Consider the following 20707-nt stretch of genomic DNA (forward strand, 5'->3'; position numbering starts at 1 on the left):
TTTTATAAAAATATGATATTTCAGTTTTCTATAAAAATATATGATACGTCTAGACGTACTCTCAAAAAATATTGTCCAATGTAATGTTTAATCTCCAACGGACAGCAGAAAAAGAACAAGGCTAGTATAATTTTCAATGATTTTTTATCTTTGTTAACCGTTCTGCGTCTAGTTCAGTTTTTCGTTCATTGTACTACCTATTGTTTTCCTTGATAATAAATATCTTAGGGTGTTATTGTCTAAGAAAAACATATCAGAGAAAAAAAAAAAGGAAAACTTGCTCTGAGGCTGTTATTGTCTTTACCATAGGTGGTTAAACATTGAGAAGACCACACCACACACACGAGAGAATTTACACACGCACGGAGCTTACACAGAGCACACACATACACCCATCACTCGCTAGCATGCAGCGAGCATACCGAGCCAAGAAAATAAAGTTACAAGCACTAGTAGACAGTAGTACGAAGCTGAAGACAAACCACATGCAGCCTCGGACAGCAACGTACGCTACGCAGGATTAGATAACCAAAAGAGCAGCAAACATGGCGGCGTCGCACAAGTTGTTGAGCACCCTGCCTTCAGTTCTCTGGCCGACGGCTCTTATTTAGCGGTGGTTGCTCCTTGTCCTCGTCTCGTCGCTGTAAAGCCTGGACATCAAACGTACGTGGCAGCGTTATTATCATTTGCCATGTTCACCCGTTTAAAGTTCCCAGTAGATCGTGTTACTAAAACTGATTTTGTACCGTGAGATATATAGATCATGAGCTAGCGTACGTACCAGTCGTAGACGGTGGGGGAGTTGGGCTGCGGGCGGTCGAAGAGGTTGGCGCCGAGGCTCTTGGTGGCCAGGTTGCTCCCGGGGTGGAAAACGCTCCGCCACACGCTGCCGCCGCGCGGCGGCGTGGACGACGACGGCGTCACCGGCGTGGTCGGGGTCGTCGGCATCGACGGCGACTGCTTAATCGCCTCCCCTGCAGCTGCACCTCCACCAACATCCATGTAAACCGCCGTCAGTTCACACAATAATAAACCCAACAGATCCTCCGGTTAAGCATCAAATCTTCTTCTGAAAACTACTCGTGCTAGTTCTTACGTTCTTCTCAACAGTTTCAGGCCATGTCGGTACCTCTGGACTAACGTATATAAACTGTACCTGTGTTGATGGCGAGGGGTTGGGTGGCGGCGGCCCGGCGGAGCTTGTCGAGGCCCGTCTCCGGGCGAGGCCCGGCCACCACGTCGTCCCACAGCTTGTCCAGCATCCTGTGCAGAAGTTGGATCTGATCGGTGCAAGAACTTATGACACTCGCTTGTAGCACTACCACCGATAAGATCAAGTGCACTGGCCGACTGAGTTAGGTGAGACTGGGGGACACTTAAATCATGCAGGGACGGGGATGCGGTCACCGTCGGGTTGCGTTACCGCTCTAGATCACACACGGGCACCTGTACACCTACGGCTAGTGTCCAGCACAGTGTACTAGCAAACGAAGGATCGGACCGGGGTGTGGCGTGGCCTCTAGAAATGTCAGTGGCGGTGAGGTTAGCTTGTTTTGACCGGACGGTGAGCCGAACCAGCGCTTGGGGTGATAAGATTGGATGACGAGCCCCGCTTTGGACAGTCGTGCCGGATAAGGATGCAGCGGACTGGCCCCACTGCTCGGTTGGATTATATGGAGCGAAAATATCTAAACCTGACTTACGGGCAGCACGATGTGGCAGTGGGACACGCGATGGTGGGAAATATATTTAAAAAAGGTGTAATGAGAATGGACAGATCACCAACGACACACGTCGACGCAACTCGTACAAAAGATTGAGATCCAGAGTTTAACTACGGCGAAGTCGCTGTAGATGCACCGGCCTTGTGTCTTCGTATGAAAACCATCTGGAATGTGACATGCATTCTCCTAAATATCTAACCAAGTGTGGCTAAAAGTAACAGCTTATCATATACTGCATTATGCAACCAAGCGGATTAGTGCATCTTCAATGATGACTCTCAAATTATCTCCCGTGTCCGTTCACAAACTGGGGGACGAGTCCACGGACACAAGAGCCGGCCATTTAAAGCTATATGCATCTATCCGGTTACATTTCAAACAAATTTTAATGAAAACTAAACAAATTTGATGCAAACTCAAATAAACCGGACGATATTCATTCATACTCATTGGATAATTTTTACATAGAACCGGATACTTCCCATTTAAACGGAGTAAAATCATTACATTTAGACATATTTCAACTAGACCATACTCTAGACCTAGCCTAAAATGACCGTCGGTGACCATTCCCCATCTCCGGCCAGCCATGAGCCCCAGAAAATGAAGCCCCGCCTCATTTTCCGCCGCCGTGAGCCCCGGGAAATGAAGCTACCAGCCTCGACATCGCCGCCAAACAGCTAATCAGCCAACGATGTTTGAGCCCACCAAGCTTGACTTCAACCGGGGGGGGGGGGGGGGGTCGTGGCCTTCCTGGGACCCGAGCGCCAGCGACTTCCCATGCTCTACTCTTCTTTGTTGTCGGCAACGCTCGCATATGTGCCGACTTCGTGGTCGTGGCGGCGGGGCGCCGATACATCCATTTTGCATCATGATTTCCTACTGCTATTTATCTTATTGTGAAGTTATATTTTATATTATGATGCAATTCTAATGCCTTTTCTCTCTCAGAATGCAAGATACATCAAAAGGGAGGGATTGCGGGCAGCTGGAATTCTGATCTGGAAAAGCTACTACGGAGATAGCAATTCTCCGGGGCTCAAAATAAAGAATTTTACAGAGATTTATTTTGGGATACATACAAAGTATTAGAAGAAAGAAGTATCGGAGAAGAGCCTCAATGGGACCACAAGCCCTGGGGACGCGGCCACCCCCGGACCATGCACTACTAGGGAAAAGCCTACCAGCAGCGAGGGTTTTGGGCCTCTCAGTAGCGCGGGCACCGGCGCTACTAATAAGGTGCTACAACTAACGTATAGCAGTAGCGCCGGTTGTCCCACGCTACTGCTATACATGAATAGCTGTAGGGCTCTTTGGGAAAGGGCGCTACTGATATTATCTGCAGCGCTGTTTGCTGGGACGCGCTACTGACAATGCGACGCTACTGCTAAATTTTCCCCCTCGCTACTACTAGTTTATTTATTAGTTTTTTTTCCTGCATGTTTGTTTTGTATTCGAATAGGCTTTATACAATAATCTTTAGCATATCATACACATACAAATGTAATCATAGCATATACATACAATTAGTCTCATCAAATCATGTCATCATCATAATCATCATCCAACACAAAGTGGTCTCTCGTCATCATCTCGAAAATAGCGATACAAATCTCGAATGATATGCAAATACATCGTCATCCATCTAAACAATGATATACGCGAGAAGAGCTATCACTTTGAGAACATGAGTTCGTATCCCTCTTTCGCATTAGCGTGAACCTCTAAACTAACTACTGCCTGTCGCTCGGAAACCGGAAGGGCCTGACACTCCGGCCACTTGTCGTATATATACTCCTGGCATAGCACTTCTTCGCCATCTATGATCTATGCACCTGCATCATCACATGAGTCGATGATATGCAACATATATAGTTGAGCAACAGAAAGAGACAGACTTGGCAAAAATAAAAACAACATATTATAAGCATAAATAACAAAGTTCATCGTACCCCAAAATGCCCTAACTAGAGTGATTTTCGCTAGTCAAGGAGGAGGACGGTTTAATTACATCACAAATAAAGTTTCACCGTGCATAACTCAAAGTTTTGTCATACAGAAAGTATGGACTAAACAGACACATTGTCATATATCGACAATCACTCCAACATGTCGTTCCATCCATCCAAGTCAGGGAGATAGTCCCCGAGCCTAGTGAAAGGCTTCAGGTCGAGACGCTGAGAGGCTATCCATGTTCGGACGTCTTCGCGCGACATTTGTCCTTCTCCGTAGAACATCCCTGTTTTTCCGACGACCTCCTTCATGATGATTTGGGCAAGTTCGCGCTGGATGTTATAGAACTCAGCTCGAAGTCGATGATCCTCAATATTTCCTATGTCCGTTGCCCATTGCAGAATATGGGCATCGCCGGATCTAGGTGACATGCGAAGGTTCTGGTGATCCGTCTGTACTCCAGCATGTGGTGTAGGACATAGAATCCATCATTAAGAGAATCATTCGGTTGCTGGATGCAGCAGAAGTCAGTCTTATGGCCGAAGGCGACCCTGCCGCCCCTTCTCTTCTTGTCCCTGACCTCTCCACCCCTTGCTTGGTAGTAAAACATAGCACTGTCGAGAACATCCTTGATGTGGGTGTAATCCTTTTTGTGAATGTTCTTCGACGAGTCCAAGTAAAGAGCGTGGGAGAATCGGGGGTAGAGGATGATGAGGACGGCGCGCCCGCCGCTGCGCAAAATAAGTCCTCAAATTAATTAGCCTCCACCGTGCAAATGAATGATTGAAATCGAAGGAAGGATAGCAGCGCGGATGACTTACACGGGATGATAAGGCACGAGAATCGCCTCCTTGTCCTTATTGGCGAGCATGAAATTGACGATGTAATCCCTCGCGTATTCACGGTGATTTGCGCAGACTCCCAAGAGGCCCTCGTGCATGTAGTATGGGTCAGCGACACAGATATGAGATATCTACTCAACCCCGATGATGTAGTTCATGTGCAAGGCATAAAGACGGACAAACGTAAAATCTAGCTTCTTCACGTGAAACATGTCGAATATGTAATCGTATCGGAGGAAGAACTTATCCGCGGGGAAGCTGTCGACGTACGACATTTGCCGCGGAACGTTAACCACGTAGAGTGGGTATCCTGGATCTTTCGAGGCGATGAGGTCTTTATCTACCTGCAGCACATCGTCATGAAGTCTCTTTAGATCGCCGAATCTGGCCCGTAGTGCTGTTGCAGGTAGGATTGGTTGACCGGGGATATGCCATTTATCCGCACCGGGGATATCTATACGGTCCTGAAGCCGAGGCTGCTGAGGCGGCTGGATCATAGAAACAACTTTTTTGCCTTTCCTCGCTCTCTTCCTAAACTTCTTTACTACCGGAAGGTCGTCCATAATATGTTGAGACAGCAATTCAGGCACCGACTCATGACGCTCAAACCCTGAGGAGGCGCCAGTATAGACATACTGTTCAGCAGCGCCATCGTCGTCCTCATCCTCATTAATGGCGACGTCATCAGCGACTAATGGAGCCTCCTCCTTACCCCGTCTGCTATCACCCAACCCGACACCTGACGATAATTGGGTAGGTGGGGTGTTGATGTTCATACCTTGCTGAGGCTGCGTGCTCGTGGGTGTGCTCCCGGCCGCCTCCAGACGAAGCAGACTCTTTGGCCACAACAGGACCCACCCAGCATTGCAACAATCACCAAGCCTCCGCGGTGTCTCGTCGTCATCCCCCAGTAGTACTGGAGGAGGCAAATTCTCGTGGCCCGGTTTGACACTGGCCACGGAAACCTTGAAGACGTTCGGGGGGATCGGCCGGCTATGGAACAATGGTTCCTTCGGCTCCATTATCGTCGCCTTCCCCACGTCCACCTTCTGGTCGCCGATGGTGTACAATATGGTGCACGGGGTTTCGTCGGCCTGCAAAGAAAAGTCTGTGACGTGAGACATCCAAAAGGCAACGAAAACAGGAGATTATACATTTATATTGAAGGGGGCCGGTGTGACAGATACCGTGAGGGCGTCGAGCTCAGCCAAAGACGAAGCACCGCCTAGCACGTCCGGTGTGGGAGCCGGTGCGGGAGCAGGTGCAGCTGCAGGTGCTGGTGCAACGCTAGTCGAGCTGCTCCCCGCCAAGAAGTCAGCAAGGGGAAAGTCCGCTGCATCTTTTTTTGGATTTTGCCTGGTCCAATTGAAAACGGCCGGAACCAAGGTAGTAGAAATATCTAAAGCCACCTGTTTTGCGGCAGCTACCGCTGTTGCGACTGTCTCAGTTGATTTCTTCTCAACCGCAATCTCAACCCTCTTGTCGATGTTTTCTTCATTTAACCTCCGTCTTTCCTTTCTCTCCTCCGTGGTCTCACGGTAGTACTTCTTCCACGTGGCGCCGTCTCCGACACCGTGCACACGTCCATACGACGGTCGAGTATCCACCGGTTGTTGTTTCGATATGTTCAACGCCCGGTTGAATGGAGTATCCCACTTGGGCCTCGCCAATGCCTCAGACGGCGAGTCACTTTCGGCCGCAATCCCGTGCTGCGCTGTCTGCAAAAGGCACAATGATCGGTTACAAATATGACTAACGTGTGTAGTCGAATTAATCAGAAACTAAAATTACCAGCAGTCTCATGAACTCCGTAATGACCGGTGTTGTCTCGTAAACCTTTTTCACTGGGTCCCAACGGTGCCGGGCCTTGAGGACGTCACGCTCCTGCGGGACGGTGAACTCCGCCAAGGGGTCTGGGATGCCCAGACTCGCGGCTTCCGTGTCCTCCTTGGCCCATTTGGACCTCTTTCCGCCGTAACCACGGCTTCCGAGGTGGTGACTCTCAATGTTCCTCTCTTGAAGCCCCTTCATGTACTTAGAATTTCTTTTGGCATCTTCGGCCTCGCAAGCCTCCTTGAATATTTGAAACTACTCTTTCGTGATTGTCGGATTATCCTTTACAATCTCGGAGTAGGGTTCCTTCTTGTCGATGATCCTTGCTTTCACTCGATTTTTCCAGGCGGCCAACGCGTCGCTAAACTTGGTCATGGCGTGTTTGTTTATCTTCTTCATTGCCGGGTCCTCATCTGGATCTTTATAATCCTTCTCATTCTGGCCCGGGAACAAGAATATCTGGTGAAACTTCTTTAGGAGGGAGCTCCTCATATTTTCTATCTTTTGTAGTTTCTCATCGTTGATGGTGGCGGTTGTCCGTACGATGCAGCCTATTTGATTGCCGTAGCATCGACGCGCTTCCTCGGGCGCCGTTGGCTCAAAATTGCCGTCGTCCACCTCCATGACCACCACTCTAGTAGTCCTGAGTTTGTTAGGAACCCGTTGCCTCTTTGCTTTCGGTTCTACACCGGCTCCGCTCCCCGAGGCAGCGCCGGTCTCAGTATCAGTGCCGGTCTCGATGTCGGTCTGAGTCTGAGCGCCGGTCTCAGTCTCAGCACCAGTCTGCGTGTCGGTCTCAGTCCCCGATGCCACCGGTGGGCCCAGCAATAACATCAGTTGATCATCGGTAAGGCTAAAAAATTCGTCTGCCGCCCGGTAGGCGTCATCGCAATCACCAGAACCCTGTCCTTCATCGTTGCTAGCCATGTTTCCTATGATTAAATCTAGTCAATTAATTCTAGACCTAATAAAATGAATAATGACATAAAAAAGGCCTATTGTTTTGTAGGAATGTTGACTCCTTCCTGGTGCGGCAAATCACGGGCACTCGATATGTCCTAGTTTGTAGCACAAGTCATGCCGAAATTCACAGAAAATTTCAGCATGACCTTTGCTAAAAAGTGGACAAATCGAGAACCTGAAATTTGCCGGAAAAGAAATGAATCAACATTCCGGCAAAACATATATAGGCCACTCATCTTCATTCAAACAACAAAGCCACTTGGGCACAAACAACATGACCACTTCAATGAAAAGATATAATCAACAATAAAAGTCTAGGAAGGGATCATCTTTAAAATAAAACTTGCCTAAATAACCTAGATAATTAACCTAATTAAACTAGTTAACCTGACTAGTTCTCTGTCAAAGCCCTAACTAAATTTTTGCACTAACCTAGGTAATTAACCTAATTCAATTAGTTAACCTAACTACTTCTCTGTCAAAGCCCTAACTAAATTTTTGCCCTAACCTAGATAATTAACATAATTAAACTAGCTAACCTATGCATGAGAGAGAGAGGAGGGGTGGGGGCTTACAGAGGGTAGCTCCGGTGGTGGCTAGGGAGGCAGTGGTGGCGAGGGAGGCAAGGGCGTCTCCGATGACGGCGAGGGAGGCAGTTGTGGCGAGGGAGGATCCGATGGTGTCGACGGCGGCTCCGGTGGCGTTGATGAGGCCGCACGGCTCCGTGGCATTGGGGGCGGCTCCGGTGGCGTCGACGGCGCATGGCTCTGGTGGCTCCGGGGGAGTCGACGTCGGCAGGAGACGGCGGCGAAGTGGGGCGACGGTGAATCGGGGAGACGGCGGCGGGGTGGGTCGAGAGATTTGGGGGGCAAGTGGTGGCCGGGGGGGACGGTTTTTTGGTTAAGTCAAAACTAGCGCTAGCGCGTTTTGCAGAACGTGCTATAGCTAAGGTAGCTATAGCGCTTTTTCCAAAACACGCTACTACTATACATATGTAATTTTCTCTCCTTTTTATTTCCTTTTCTGTTTCTATAGCGGGGGTCCTGGAAACGCGCTGCAGCTACGTTAGCTACAACGCCTCTTACTAACACACGCTACAGCTAAGCCTTTCTCTGTTTTTTCGCTTTTTCATTTATTTTGCTTTACATTTTATTTTTTTCTTTCTCCTTTTTCTGTTTCTTTTATTTTCATTTACTTTTCTATTTGTTTTTCATTTTATTTTATTTCCATTAGCAGTAGCGCTGTTACAGGGAAACGTGCTGCTACTCATGCCCTAGTGGTAGCGCGCTTCCTGCAAGGCCGCTACTGCTATGCGTATCCCATCGTTCCAGCAATGGGAATATTAGTAGTAGCGCTTTTACGGGCACACGCGCTACTGCTAGGATCGTATCTGCAACGCGGTTTATTCTGAACCGCTACTGCTATCTAGCACTAGCGCCCTTTTTAAACCCGCGCTGTTGCTAAATTTCTGTGTATAAGGTTTTCCCTAGTAGTGATGCCACCAAGGCTTGTGGGGCCCAGATAGGTCCACTCTTGATGTCCATCCCCTATATGAATCCATTTACCATAGAAAAAGTGAAGACTTTCGGAACCAGCCGATGCCGTCTCGAGAAGGAAACAGAGGCGAAGCACTTTTGCTCTTTGACGGAGCGATTCTACAAGAGAACCTTCCCTACGAGAGGGGGGAATTGAAGCGTCGTTATCGCCAATATTCCTCTAACCGTGAGAGGGTCCATCTTCATCAACATCTTTATAACACCATCTCACGTCCAAACTCTAGTTCATCTCTTGTGCTCAATCTTTGTATCAAATATCAGATTGGTACCTCGGGGTGCAGTAGTGTTGATTACATGTTGTAGTTGATGCTAGTTGATTTATTTGGTGGAAGATCTTTATGCTCAGATTATTGATTGCATATTTATACCTACTGACATGATCAATATTATGAGCTTTGAGTAGCTCTGTTTGTTCTTGAGGACATGGGAGAAGTCTTGTTATTAATAATCATGTGAAGTTTATCATCGTTCAATGTTTTGATAATATGTTGTGTTGTTCTTCCTCTAGTGGCGTTATGTGAACGTCGACTACATGAGACTTCACCATCTTTGGGCCTAGGGGAAGGCATCGTGGAATTATTTTGTAGATGATGCGTTGCGGGAGTGACTGAAACCAAAACCCCGATTTATGAATTGTTTCGTGTGGGGCTGTTTTGGATCCACATGTTTAATGTTATGGTTAGATTTATCTTAATTACTTCTTTTGTATTGGCGGATGCTTTCATGGAGGGTATAATCATAAGTAGGTGTTTGTTCAAGTAAGAACAGTGTTGGAAATATGCGCTAGAGGCAATAATAAAAGCATTATTATTATATTTCCTTGTTCATGATAATTGTCTTTATTCATGCTATAATTGTGTTATCCGGAAATCGTAATACATGTGTGAATAACAGACACCAACATGTCCCTAGTAAGCCTCTAGTTGACTAGCTCGTTGATCAACAGATAGTCATGGTTTCCTGACTATGGACATTGGATGTCATTGATAACGAGATCACATCATTAGGAGAATGATGTGATGGACAAGACCCAATCCTAAACATAGCATAAAGATCGTATAGTTTGTTTGCTAGAGTTTTTCCAATGTCAAGTATCTTTTCCTTAGACCATGAGATCGTGTAACTCCCGGATACCGTAGGAGTGCTTTGGGTATACCAAACGTCACAACGTAACTGGGTGACTATAAAGGTAGACTACGGGTATCTCCGAAAGTATCTGTTGGGTTGACACGGATCAAGACTGGGATTTGTCACTCCGTATGACGGAGAGGTATCACTGGGCCCACTCAGTAATGCATCATCATAATGAGCTCAAAGTAACCAAGTGTCTGGTCACGGGATCATGCATTACGGTACGAGTAAAGTGACTTGCCGATAACAAGATTGAACGAGGTATTGGGATACCGACGATCGAATCTCGGGCAAGTAACATATCGATTGACAAAGGGAATTGCATACGGGGTTGCTTGAATCCTCGACATCGTGGTTCATCCGATGAGATCATCGTGGAGCATGTGGGAGCCAACATGGGTATCCAGATCCCGCTGTTGGTTATTGACCGGAGAGTCGTCTCGGTCATGTCTGCCTGTCTCCCGAACCCGTAGGGTCTACACACTTAAGGTTTGGTGACGCTAGGGTTGTGAAGATATGTATATGCAGTAACCCGAATGTTGTTCGGAGTCCCAGATGAGACCCCGGACATCACGAGGAGTTCCGGAATGGTCCGGAGGTAAAGAATTATATATAGGACGTGCTATTTCGGCCATCGGGACAAGTTTCAGGGTCACCGGTATTGTACCGGGACCACCGGAAGGGTCCCGGGGGTCCACCGGGTGGGGCCACCTGCCCCGGGGGCCACATGGGCTGTAGGGGGTACGCCTTGGCCTATATGGGCCAAGGGCACCAGCCCTAAAAGGGCCCATGCGCCTAGGGTTTGGGGGAAACCCTAAAGGGGGGCGCCCCCTTGCTTGGGGGGCAAGCCCCCCACCCCTTGGATCTTGGTGCTAGATGAACTCATAGATGGATCTTGGTGAAGCCGTAGGAAAATTTTTGTTTTCTGCTACGTTCCCCAACAGTGGTATCAGAGCTAGGTCTATGCGTAGTTCTTCTTGCGCGAGTAGAACACAATTTGTTGTGGGCGTAGATGTTGTCAACTTTCTTGCCGCTACTAGTCTTATCTTGCTTCAACGGTATTGTGGGATGAAGCGGCCCGGACCAACCTTACACGTATGCTTACGTGAGACCGGTTCCACCGACTAACATGCACTAGTTGCATAAGGTGGCTGGCGGGTGTCTGTCTCTCCCACTTTAGTTGGAGCGGATTCGATGAAAAGGGTCCTTATGAAGGGTAAATAGAAGTTGACAAATCACGTTGTGGCTTTCACGTAGGTAAGAAAACGTTCTTGCTAGAACCCTACTTCAGCCACGTAAAACTTGCAACAACAATTAGAGGACGTCTAACTTGTTTTTGCAACAAGTGCTTTGTGATATGATATGGCCAAAGTTGTGATGAATGATGAATGATCTATATATGATGTATGAGTTGTTCATGCTATTGTAATAGGGATCACGACTTGCATGTCGATGAGTATGAAAACCGGCAGGAGCCATAGGAGTTGTCTTTATTTTTGTATGACCTGCGTGTCATTGAGAAACGCCATGTAAATTACTTTACTTTATTGCTAAATGCGTTAGCCATAGTAGTAGAAGTAATAGTTGGCGAGCAACTTCATGGAGACACGATGATGGAGATCATGATGATGGAGATCATGGTGTCAAGCCGGTGACAAGATGATCATGGAGCCCCAAGATGGAGATCAAAGGAGCTATGTGATATTGGCCATATCATGTCACGTTTATTATTTGATTGCATGTGATGTTTATCATGTTTTGCATCTTGTTTACTTAGAATGACGGTAGTAAATAAGATGATCCCTCATAATAATTTCAAGAAGTGTTCCCCCTAACTGTGCACCGTTACGACAGTTCGTTGTTTCAATGCACCACGTGATGATCGGGTGTTTGATCCAAACGTTCACATACAACGGGTGTAAGACAGATTTACACATGCAAACACTTAGGTTGACTTGACGAGCCTAGCATGTACAGACATGGCCTCGGAACACAGAAGACCGAAAGGTCGAGCATGAGTCGTATAGAAGATACGATCAACATGAAGATGTTCACCGACGTTGACTAGTCCGTCTCACGTGATGATCGGACACGGCCTAGTTGACTCGGATCATGTTATACTTAGATGACTAGAAGAGGGATGTCTATCTAAGTGGGAGTTCATTGAATAATTTGATTAGATGAACTTAATTATCATGAACTTAGTCTAAAATATTTACAATATGTCTTGTAGATCAAATGGCCAACTTAGTCCTCAACTTCAACGCGTTCCTAGAGAAAACCAAGCTGAAAGACGATGGCAGCAACTATACGGACTGGGTCCAGAACCTGAGGATCATCCTCATAGCTGCCAAGAAAGATTATGTCCTACAAGCACCGCTAGGTGACCCGCCTGTCCCACAGAACCAAGACGTTATGAACGCTTGGCAGACACGTGCTGATGACTACTCCCTCGTTCAGTGCGGCATGCTTTACAGTTTAGAGCCGGGGCTCCAAAAGCGTTTTGAGAGACATGGAGTATATGAGATGTTCGAAGAGCTGAAAATGGTTTTTCAAGCTCATGCCCGGGTCGAGAGATATGAAGTCTCCGACAAATTCTTTAGCTGTAAGATGGAGGAAAATAGTTCTGTCAGTGAGCACATACTCACTATGTCTGGGTTACATAACCGCTTGACTCAGCTGGGAGTTAATCTCCCGGATGATGCGGTCATTGACAGAATCCTCCAGTCGCTTCCACCAAGCTACAAGAGCTTTGTGATGAACTTCAATATGCAGGGGATGGAAAAGACCATTCCTGAGGTATTTGCAATGCTGAAATCAGCAGAGGTAGAAGTCAAGAAGGAACATCAAGTGTTGATGGTCAATAAAACCACTAAGTTCAAGAAGGGCAAGGGTAAAAAGAACTTCAAGAAGGACGGCAAGGGAGTTGCCGCGCCAGGCAAGCAAGCTGCTGGGAAGAAGCCAAAGAATGGACCCAAGCCCGAGACTGAGTGCTTTTATTGCAAGGGAAGTGGTCACTGGAAGCGGAACTGCCCCAAATACTTAGCAGACAAGAAGGCCGGCAAAACAAAAGGTATATATGATATACATGTAATTGATGTGTACCTTACTAGTACCCGTAGTAGCCCCTGGGTATTTGATACCGGTGCAGTTGCTCACATTTGTAACTCAAAGCAGGGGCTACGGAATAAGCGGAGACTGGCAAAGGACGAGGTGACGATGCGCGTCGGGAATGGTTCCAAGGTCAATGTGATCGCCGTCGGCACGCTACCTCTATATTTGCCTTCGGGATTAGTTTTAAACCTTAATAATTGTTATTTAGTGCCAGCTTTGAGCATGAACATTGTATCGGGATCTCGTTTAATTCGAGATGGCTACTCATTTAAATCCGAGAATAATGGTTGTTCTATTTATATGAGAGATATGTTTTATGGTCATGCTCCTATGGTGAATGGTTTATTCTTAATGAATCTCGAGCGTAATGCTACACATATTCATAGTGTGAGTACCAAAAGATGTAAGGTTGATAATGATAGTCCCACATACTTGTGGCACTGCCGCCTTGGTCACATAGGTGTCAAACGCATGAAGAAGCTCCATGCTGATGGACTTTTAGAGTCTCTTGATTATGAATCATTTGACACGTGCGAACCATGCCTCATGGGTAAAATGACCAAGACTCCGTTCTCAGGAACAATGGAGCGAGCAACCAACTTATTGGAAATCATACATACTGATGTGTGCGGTCCAATGAGCGTTGAGGCTCGCGGTGGCTATCGTTATGTTCTCACCCTCACTGATGACTTGAGTAGATATGGGTATATCTACTTAATGAAACACAAGTCTGAAAACTTTGAAAAGTTCAAGGAATTTCAGAGTGAGGTTGAGAATCAACGTGACAGGAAGATCAAGTTTCTATGATCAGATCGTGGAGGAGAATACTTGAGTCACGAATTTGGCACACACTTAAGAAAATGTGGAATAGTTTCACAACTCACGCCGCCTGGAACACCTTAGCGTAATGGTGTGTCCGAACGTCGTAATCGCACTTTATTAGATATGGTGCGATCTATGATGTCTCTTACCGATTTACCGCTATCTTTTTGGGGCTATGCTTTAGAGACTACCGCATTCACTTTAAATAGGGCTCCGTCGAAGTCCGTTGAGACGACACCGTATGAATTATGGTTTGGTAAGAAACCTAAGCTGTCGTTTCTAAAAGTTTGGGGATGCGATGCTTATGTCAAGAAACTTCAACCTGAAAAGCTCGAACCCAAGTCGGAAAAATGCGTCTTCATAGGATACCCTAAAGAAACTGTTGGGTATACCTTCTACCTCAGATTCGAAGGCAAGATCTTTGTTGCCAAGAATGGATTCTTTCTAGAGAAAGAGTTTCTCTCGAAAGAAGTAAGTGGGAGGAAAGTAGAACTTGATGAAGTATTACCTCTTGAACCGGAAAATGGCGCAACTCAAGAAAATGTTCCTGAGGTGCCTGCACCGACTAGAGAGGAAGTTAATGATAATGATCAAGATACTTTTGGTCAAGCTCCTACTGAAATTCGAAGGTCCACAAGGACACGTTCCGCACCAGAGTGGTACGGCAACCCTGTCTTGGAAATCATGTTGTTAGACAACGGTGAACCTTCGAACTATGAAGAAGCGATGGCGGGCCCGGATTCCGACAAATGGCTAGAAGCCATGAATTCCGAGATAGGATCCATGTATGAAAACGAAGTATGGACTTTGACTGACTTGCCCGTTGAACGGCGAGCCATAGAAAATAAATGGATCTTTAAGAAGAAGACAAACGCGGATGGTAATGTGACCATCTATAAAGCCAGGCTTGTCGCTAAGGGTTATCGACAAGTTCAAGGGGTTGACTACGATGAGACTTTCTCACCGGTAGCGAAGCTAAAGTCCATCTGAATCATGTTAGCAATTGCCGCATTTTACGATTATGAGATATGGCAAATGGACGTCAAAACGACATTCCTTAATGGTTTCCTTAAGGAAGAATTGTATATGATGTAGCCGGAAGGTTTTGTCGATCCTAAGAATGCTAACAAAGTGTGCAAGCTCCAACGCTCGATTTATGGGTTGGTGCAAGCATCTCGGAGTTGGAACATTCGCTTTGATGAGATGATCAAAGCGTTTGGGTTTACGCAGACTTATGGAGAAGCCTGCATTTACAAGAAAGTGAGTGGGAGCTCTGTAGCATTTCTCATATTATATGTAGATGACATACTTTTGATGGGAAATTATATAGAACTCTTGGACAGCATCAAGGCCTACTTGAATAAGAGTTTTTCAATGAAGGACCTTGGAGAAGCTGCTTATGTATTAGGCATCAAGATCTATAGAGATAGATCAAGACGCCTCATAGGTCTTTCACAAAGCACATACCTTGATAAGATATTGAAGAAGTTCAATATGGATCAGTCTAAGAAGGGGTTCTTGCCTGTGTTACAAGGTACGAAATTGAGCTCAGCTCAATGTCCGACCATGGCAGAAGATATCGAAGAGATGAGTGTCATCCCCTATGCCTCAGCCATAGGTTCTATTATGTATGCCATGCTGTGTACCAGACCTGATGTAAACCTTGCCGTAAGTTTGGTAGGAAGGTACCAAAGTAATCCCGGCAAGGAACACTGGACAGCGGTCAAGAATATCCTGAAGTACCTGAAAAGTACTAAGGAAATGTTTCTCGTTTATGGAGGTGACGAAGAGCTCGTCGTAAAGGGTTACGTCGACGCTAGCTTCGACACAGATCTGGATGACTCTAAGTCACAAACCAGATACGTGTATATTTTGAATGGTGGGGCAGTAAGCTGGTGCAGTTGCAAGCAGAGCGTCGTGGCGGGATCTACATGTGAAGCGGAGTACATGGCAGCCTCGGAGGTAGCACATGAAGCAATATGGGTGAAGGAGTTCATCACTGACCTAGGAGTCATACCCAATGCGTCGGGGCCAATCAAACTCTTTTGTGACAACACTGGAGCTATTGCACTTGCCAAGGAGCCCAGGTTTCACAAGAAGACAAGGCACATCAAGCGTCGCTTCAACTCCATTCGTGAAAATGTTCAAGATGGAGACATAGAGATTTGTAAAGTACATACGGACCTGAATGTAGCAGATCCGTTGACTAAACCTCTCCCTAGGGTAAAACATGATCAACACCAGAATTCCATGGGTGTTCGATTCATCACAATGTAACTAGATTATTGACTCTAGTGCAAGTGGGAGACTGTTGGAAATATGCCCTAGAGGCAATAATAAAAGCATTATTATTATATTTCCTTGTTCATGATAATTGTCTTTATTCATGCTATAATTGTGTTATCCGGAAATCGTAATACATGTGTGAATAACAGACACCAACATGTCCCTAGTAAGCCTCTAGTTGACTAGCTCGTTGATCAACAGATAGTCATGGTTTCCTGACTATGGACATTGGATGTCATTGATAACGAGATCACATCATTAGGAGAATGATGTGATGGACAAGACCCAATCCTAAACATAGCATAAAGATCGTATAGTTCGTTTGCTAGAGTTTTTCCAATGTCAAGTATCTTTTCCTTAGACCATGAGATGGTGTAACTCCCGGATACCGTAGGAGTGCTTTGGGTATACCAAACGTCACAACGTAACTGGGTGACTATAAAGGTAGACTACGGGTATCTCCGAAAGTATCTGTTGGGTTGACACGGATCAAGACTGGGATTTGTCACTCCGTATGACGGAGAGGTATCACTGGGCCCACTCAGTAATGCATCATCATAATGAGCTCAAAGTAACCAAGTGTCTGGTCACGGGATCATGCATTACGGTACGAGTAAAGTGACTTGCCGGTAACGAGATTGAACGAGGTATTGGGATACCGACGATCGAATCTCGGGCAAGTAACATATCGATTGACAAAGGGAATTGCATACGGGGTTGCTTGAATCCTCGACATCGTGGTTCATCCGATGAGATCATCGTGGAGCATGTGGGAGCCAACATGGGTATCCAGATCCCGCTGTTGGTTATTAACCGGAGAGTCGTCTCGGTCATGTCTGCCTGTCTCCCGAACCCGTAGGGTCTACACACTTAAGGTTCGGTGACACTAGGGTTGTGAAGATATGTATATGCAGTAACCCGAATGTTGTTCGGAGTCCCGGATGAGATCCCGGACATCACGAGGAGTTCCGGAATGGTCCGGAGGTAAAGAATTATATATAGGAAGTGCTATTTCGGCCACCGGGACAAGTTTCGGGGTCACCGGTATTGTACCGGGACCACCGGAAGGGTCCCGGGGGTCCACCGGGTGGGGCCACCTGCCCCGGGGGCCACATGGGCTGTAGGGGGTGCGCCTTGGCCTATATGGGCCAAGGGCACCAGCCCTAAAAGGGCCCATGCGCCTAGGGTTTGGGGGAAACCCCAAAGGGGGCGCCCCCTTGCTTGGGGGGCAAGCCCCCCACCCCTTGGCCGCCGCCCCCCTAGGAGATTGGATCTCCTAGGGCCGGCTCCCCCCTAGACACCCCTATATATAGTGGGGGAGATGGAGGACATCACACCTCAGCCTTTTGGCGCCTCCCTCTCCCCTGTTACATCTCTCTCTCGTAGTATAGGCGAAGCCCTGCTACCGTGACGCCCTGCATCCACCACCACGCCGTCGTGCTGTTGGATCTTCATCAACTTCTCCTTTCCCCTTGCTGGATCAAGAAGAAGGAGACGTTACGCTGACCGTACGTGTGTTGAACGCGGAGGTACCGTCCGTTCGGTGCTAGGATCTCCGGTGATTTGGATCACGTCGTGTTCGACTACCTCATCCCCGTTCTTTGAACGCTTCCGCTCGCGATCTACAAAGGTATGTAGATGCATCCGATCACTCGTTGCTAGATGAACTCATAGATGGATCTTGGTGAAGCCATAGGAAAATTTTTGTTTTCTGCTACGTTCCCCAACAAACAGTACCTTAGCTCTGGTCCACCCATATAACAACCTATCAAGGAACTGAACGTAAGTCGATGAATCATGGTGAAAGTAACTCGATAATTCCCGTGTGTCCTCAAGAGTGTTTTAATCACTATAAGAAGTACCACCGGTTTGTCCTTAGCATAATTAAGGATTGGGCCACCTTTTGCACCTTGCCACTTTTTTTTACTTGTTACTTGTTGCCACTTATCTTTCTATCTATATGTATCAAAACGATCTTAGATCACTTGCAAAGAACACCTTGGTGAAAACCACCTATCAATTCCTTCTGCTCCTCGTTGGGTTCGACTCTCTTACTTATCAAAAGGACTACTAATGATCCTCTATATTTGTGGGTCATTAAGTCTCTTTTTTTACGCCGTTGCCGAGGAGTGCTCTTGGGAAGTGGAATTTGGTAAGGAATCATTTATTATATGTGCTGAATTTTATCTACACTTTCTACTATGGAAGATGATCCTTTGAGAGGTTTGTTCAGGGTATCTTCACCTTGAGCACAATTCATAAGAGAGGAGCCTCCTCCTACTAAAAGTATTTCTTATGAAATTCCTCTTGTATTATGGAAATATTGCATGCTAATCCCTATGCAGGAGATTGAACAATACACTATGATATGCACTTACTTTTTATTGATGAAGTATGTGGATTAATAAGCTCGTGGGATTATCAAGGGATGAAGTTAAAAATAAGTTATTCCTTTACCTTTCAAGGGGAAAGCATTAGCATGGTATAGGCTATTGGATGATTCAGATTCATGAGACTAGAACTGAACGAAGCAGGAATTCCATCAGAAATTTTATCCTATGCATTTGGTTCATTATGATAGGAATTATATCCATAATTTTTGGCCGCGTGAAGGAGAAAGTATCACTCAAGCTTGGGGGAGGCTTAAGGACTTAATGCTCAAATGCCCCAATCATGAGCTCTCAAGAGATGTTATTTTTTAAAACTTTTATGCTAGGCTTTCTCTTCGCAATAAAAAAAATGCTTGATGCTTCTTCTATGAGTTCTTTCTCAAATAGGCATATTGAATTCAAATGGGATCTAACTAACATAATTAAACACAAATCTGAAGATTGGGAGGTCGACAAAGGTAAAGAGTCAGGTACAAAGATTGAATATGATTGCATTAAGTCTTTTGTAGAAACAAATGTTTTTCATGAGCATAGTGCAAAATATGGACTTGATTCGGAGATAGTAGTTAATTTTTGTAAATCTTTTTCCACTCATGTTGATCTTCCTAAATATAAGTGGTTTAAATATCATGAACCCATTAAAAATATCATGAGCAACGGAATCACTTTTATCATATCCTTTGTTCTTGGGAGTTGGGTTATCAAGATCAACAGCTGGCTCTATTTCTACATCATTATCTGGTTGAGCATATACATGAGCATCATTATCATTATCACTGGGTGTATGTTCATCACCAAATTGTGTCTCAACATTAGAAACAGAAACATCATTACTATTCTCATAAGGCTTCTCTACCTCAAGTTCACTAGAAGCATGCAAAGTCCTATCATTTTTCTTTTTCATTTTCTTCTTAGATGAACTAGGTGTATCAAAATTAATTCTCTCAGAATCTTGCTCAATTCTTTTAGGATAACCTTCAGGATAAAGTGGCTCCTGGGCCATTTTAACTCTAGTCATAACTCTAATAGCATGATCATTCATATTTTTATCGATCTCCTTAAGAAAATCAATTTGTGACTTAGCAACTTGTTCTAGCTGAGTTTGAACCATGGAAGCATGTTTACCTAGACCCCTAACATCATTAGCAATTCTAAACATCAAGTCACTCAAATGATCAATCATGAAAGCATTGCGTTTCAATTGTTTTTTAACATACATAATAAAATGTTCTTGCTTAACAATGTAGTTATCAAATTCATCCAAGCACTGGTTAGCAGATTTATTATAGGCGGCATCACCTTGATAAAATCTTGTAAGAGAATTTACCTCTACTGCTTGTGTCGGGGTGTCAAGACCATGTATTTCTTCAATAGGTGGTAAATTCTTAACATTTTCAGCTTTAATACCCTTTTCTTTCATAGATTTCTTTGCCTCTTGCATATCTTCGGGACTAAGGAATAGAATACCTCTCTTCTTTGGTGTTGGTTTAGGTGGTGGTTCAGGAAGTGTCCAATCATTATCATTTCTCAGTATATTATTCAATGGTTCTTCAGCCTGCTCAACAGTTCTTTCCCTGGAAACACAACCAACACAACTATCTAGGTAGTCCCTAGAAGCATTTGTTAGTCCATTATAAAAGATATCAAGTATTTCTTAAGAGCATGATTAGTCAAAGCATTAAGTAATTGTTGAACCCTTGATACGTCTCCAACGTATCTATAGTTTTTTATTGCTCCATGCTATATTATCTACTGTTTTGGACATTATTGGGCTTTATTATCCACTTTTATATTATTTTTGGGACTAACCTATTAACCGGAGGCCCAACCCAGAATTGCTATTTTTTTTGCCTATTTCAGGGTTTCGAAGAAAAGGAATATCAAACGGAGCAAAAACCCTAATTCCACCGCCACAACTTTCTGTATCCACGAGATCCCATCTGGGGCCAAGATATCAAACGGAGGGGGTATCCATCACGGAGGGCTTCTACATCAACACCATAGCCCCTCCGATGAAGTGTGAGTATTTCACCTCAGACCTACGGGTCCATAGTTATTAGCTAGATGGCTTCTTCTCTCTTTTTGGATCTCAA

The 20707-nt window shown here is 45.5% G+C and overlaps 1 protein-coding gene across 1 annotated transcript; it reads right to left on the reverse strand.

The window, feature by feature from the left end:
- Nucleotides 1–264: 264 nt before the first annotated feature.
- Nucleotides 265–1372, reverse strand: LOC125550589 (dormancy-associated protein 1). Its single transcript, XM_048713612.2, has 3 exons — nt 1157–1372; nt 782–980; nt 265–650 (listed from the first exon to the last, which is right to left on the reverse strand). Exons 1-3 carry the CDS (start codon nt 1260–1262, stop codon nt 608–610), a joined length of 348 nt encoding a protein of 115 aa, XP_048569569.1. The 5' UTR covers nt 1263–1372; the 3' UTR covers nt 265–607.
- Between the last annotated feature and the right edge of the window lie 19335 nt (nt 1373–20707).

The sequence above is a fragment of the Triticum urartu genome, chromosome 4A (assembly GCF_056163025.1).
Source record: "Triticum urartu cultivar PI428250 chromosome 4A, HENAU_Tu73, whole genome shotgun sequence".
NCBI classification, from domain to species: domain Eukaryota; kingdom Viridiplantae; phylum Streptophyta; class Magnoliopsida; order Poales; family Poaceae; genus Triticum; species Triticum urartu.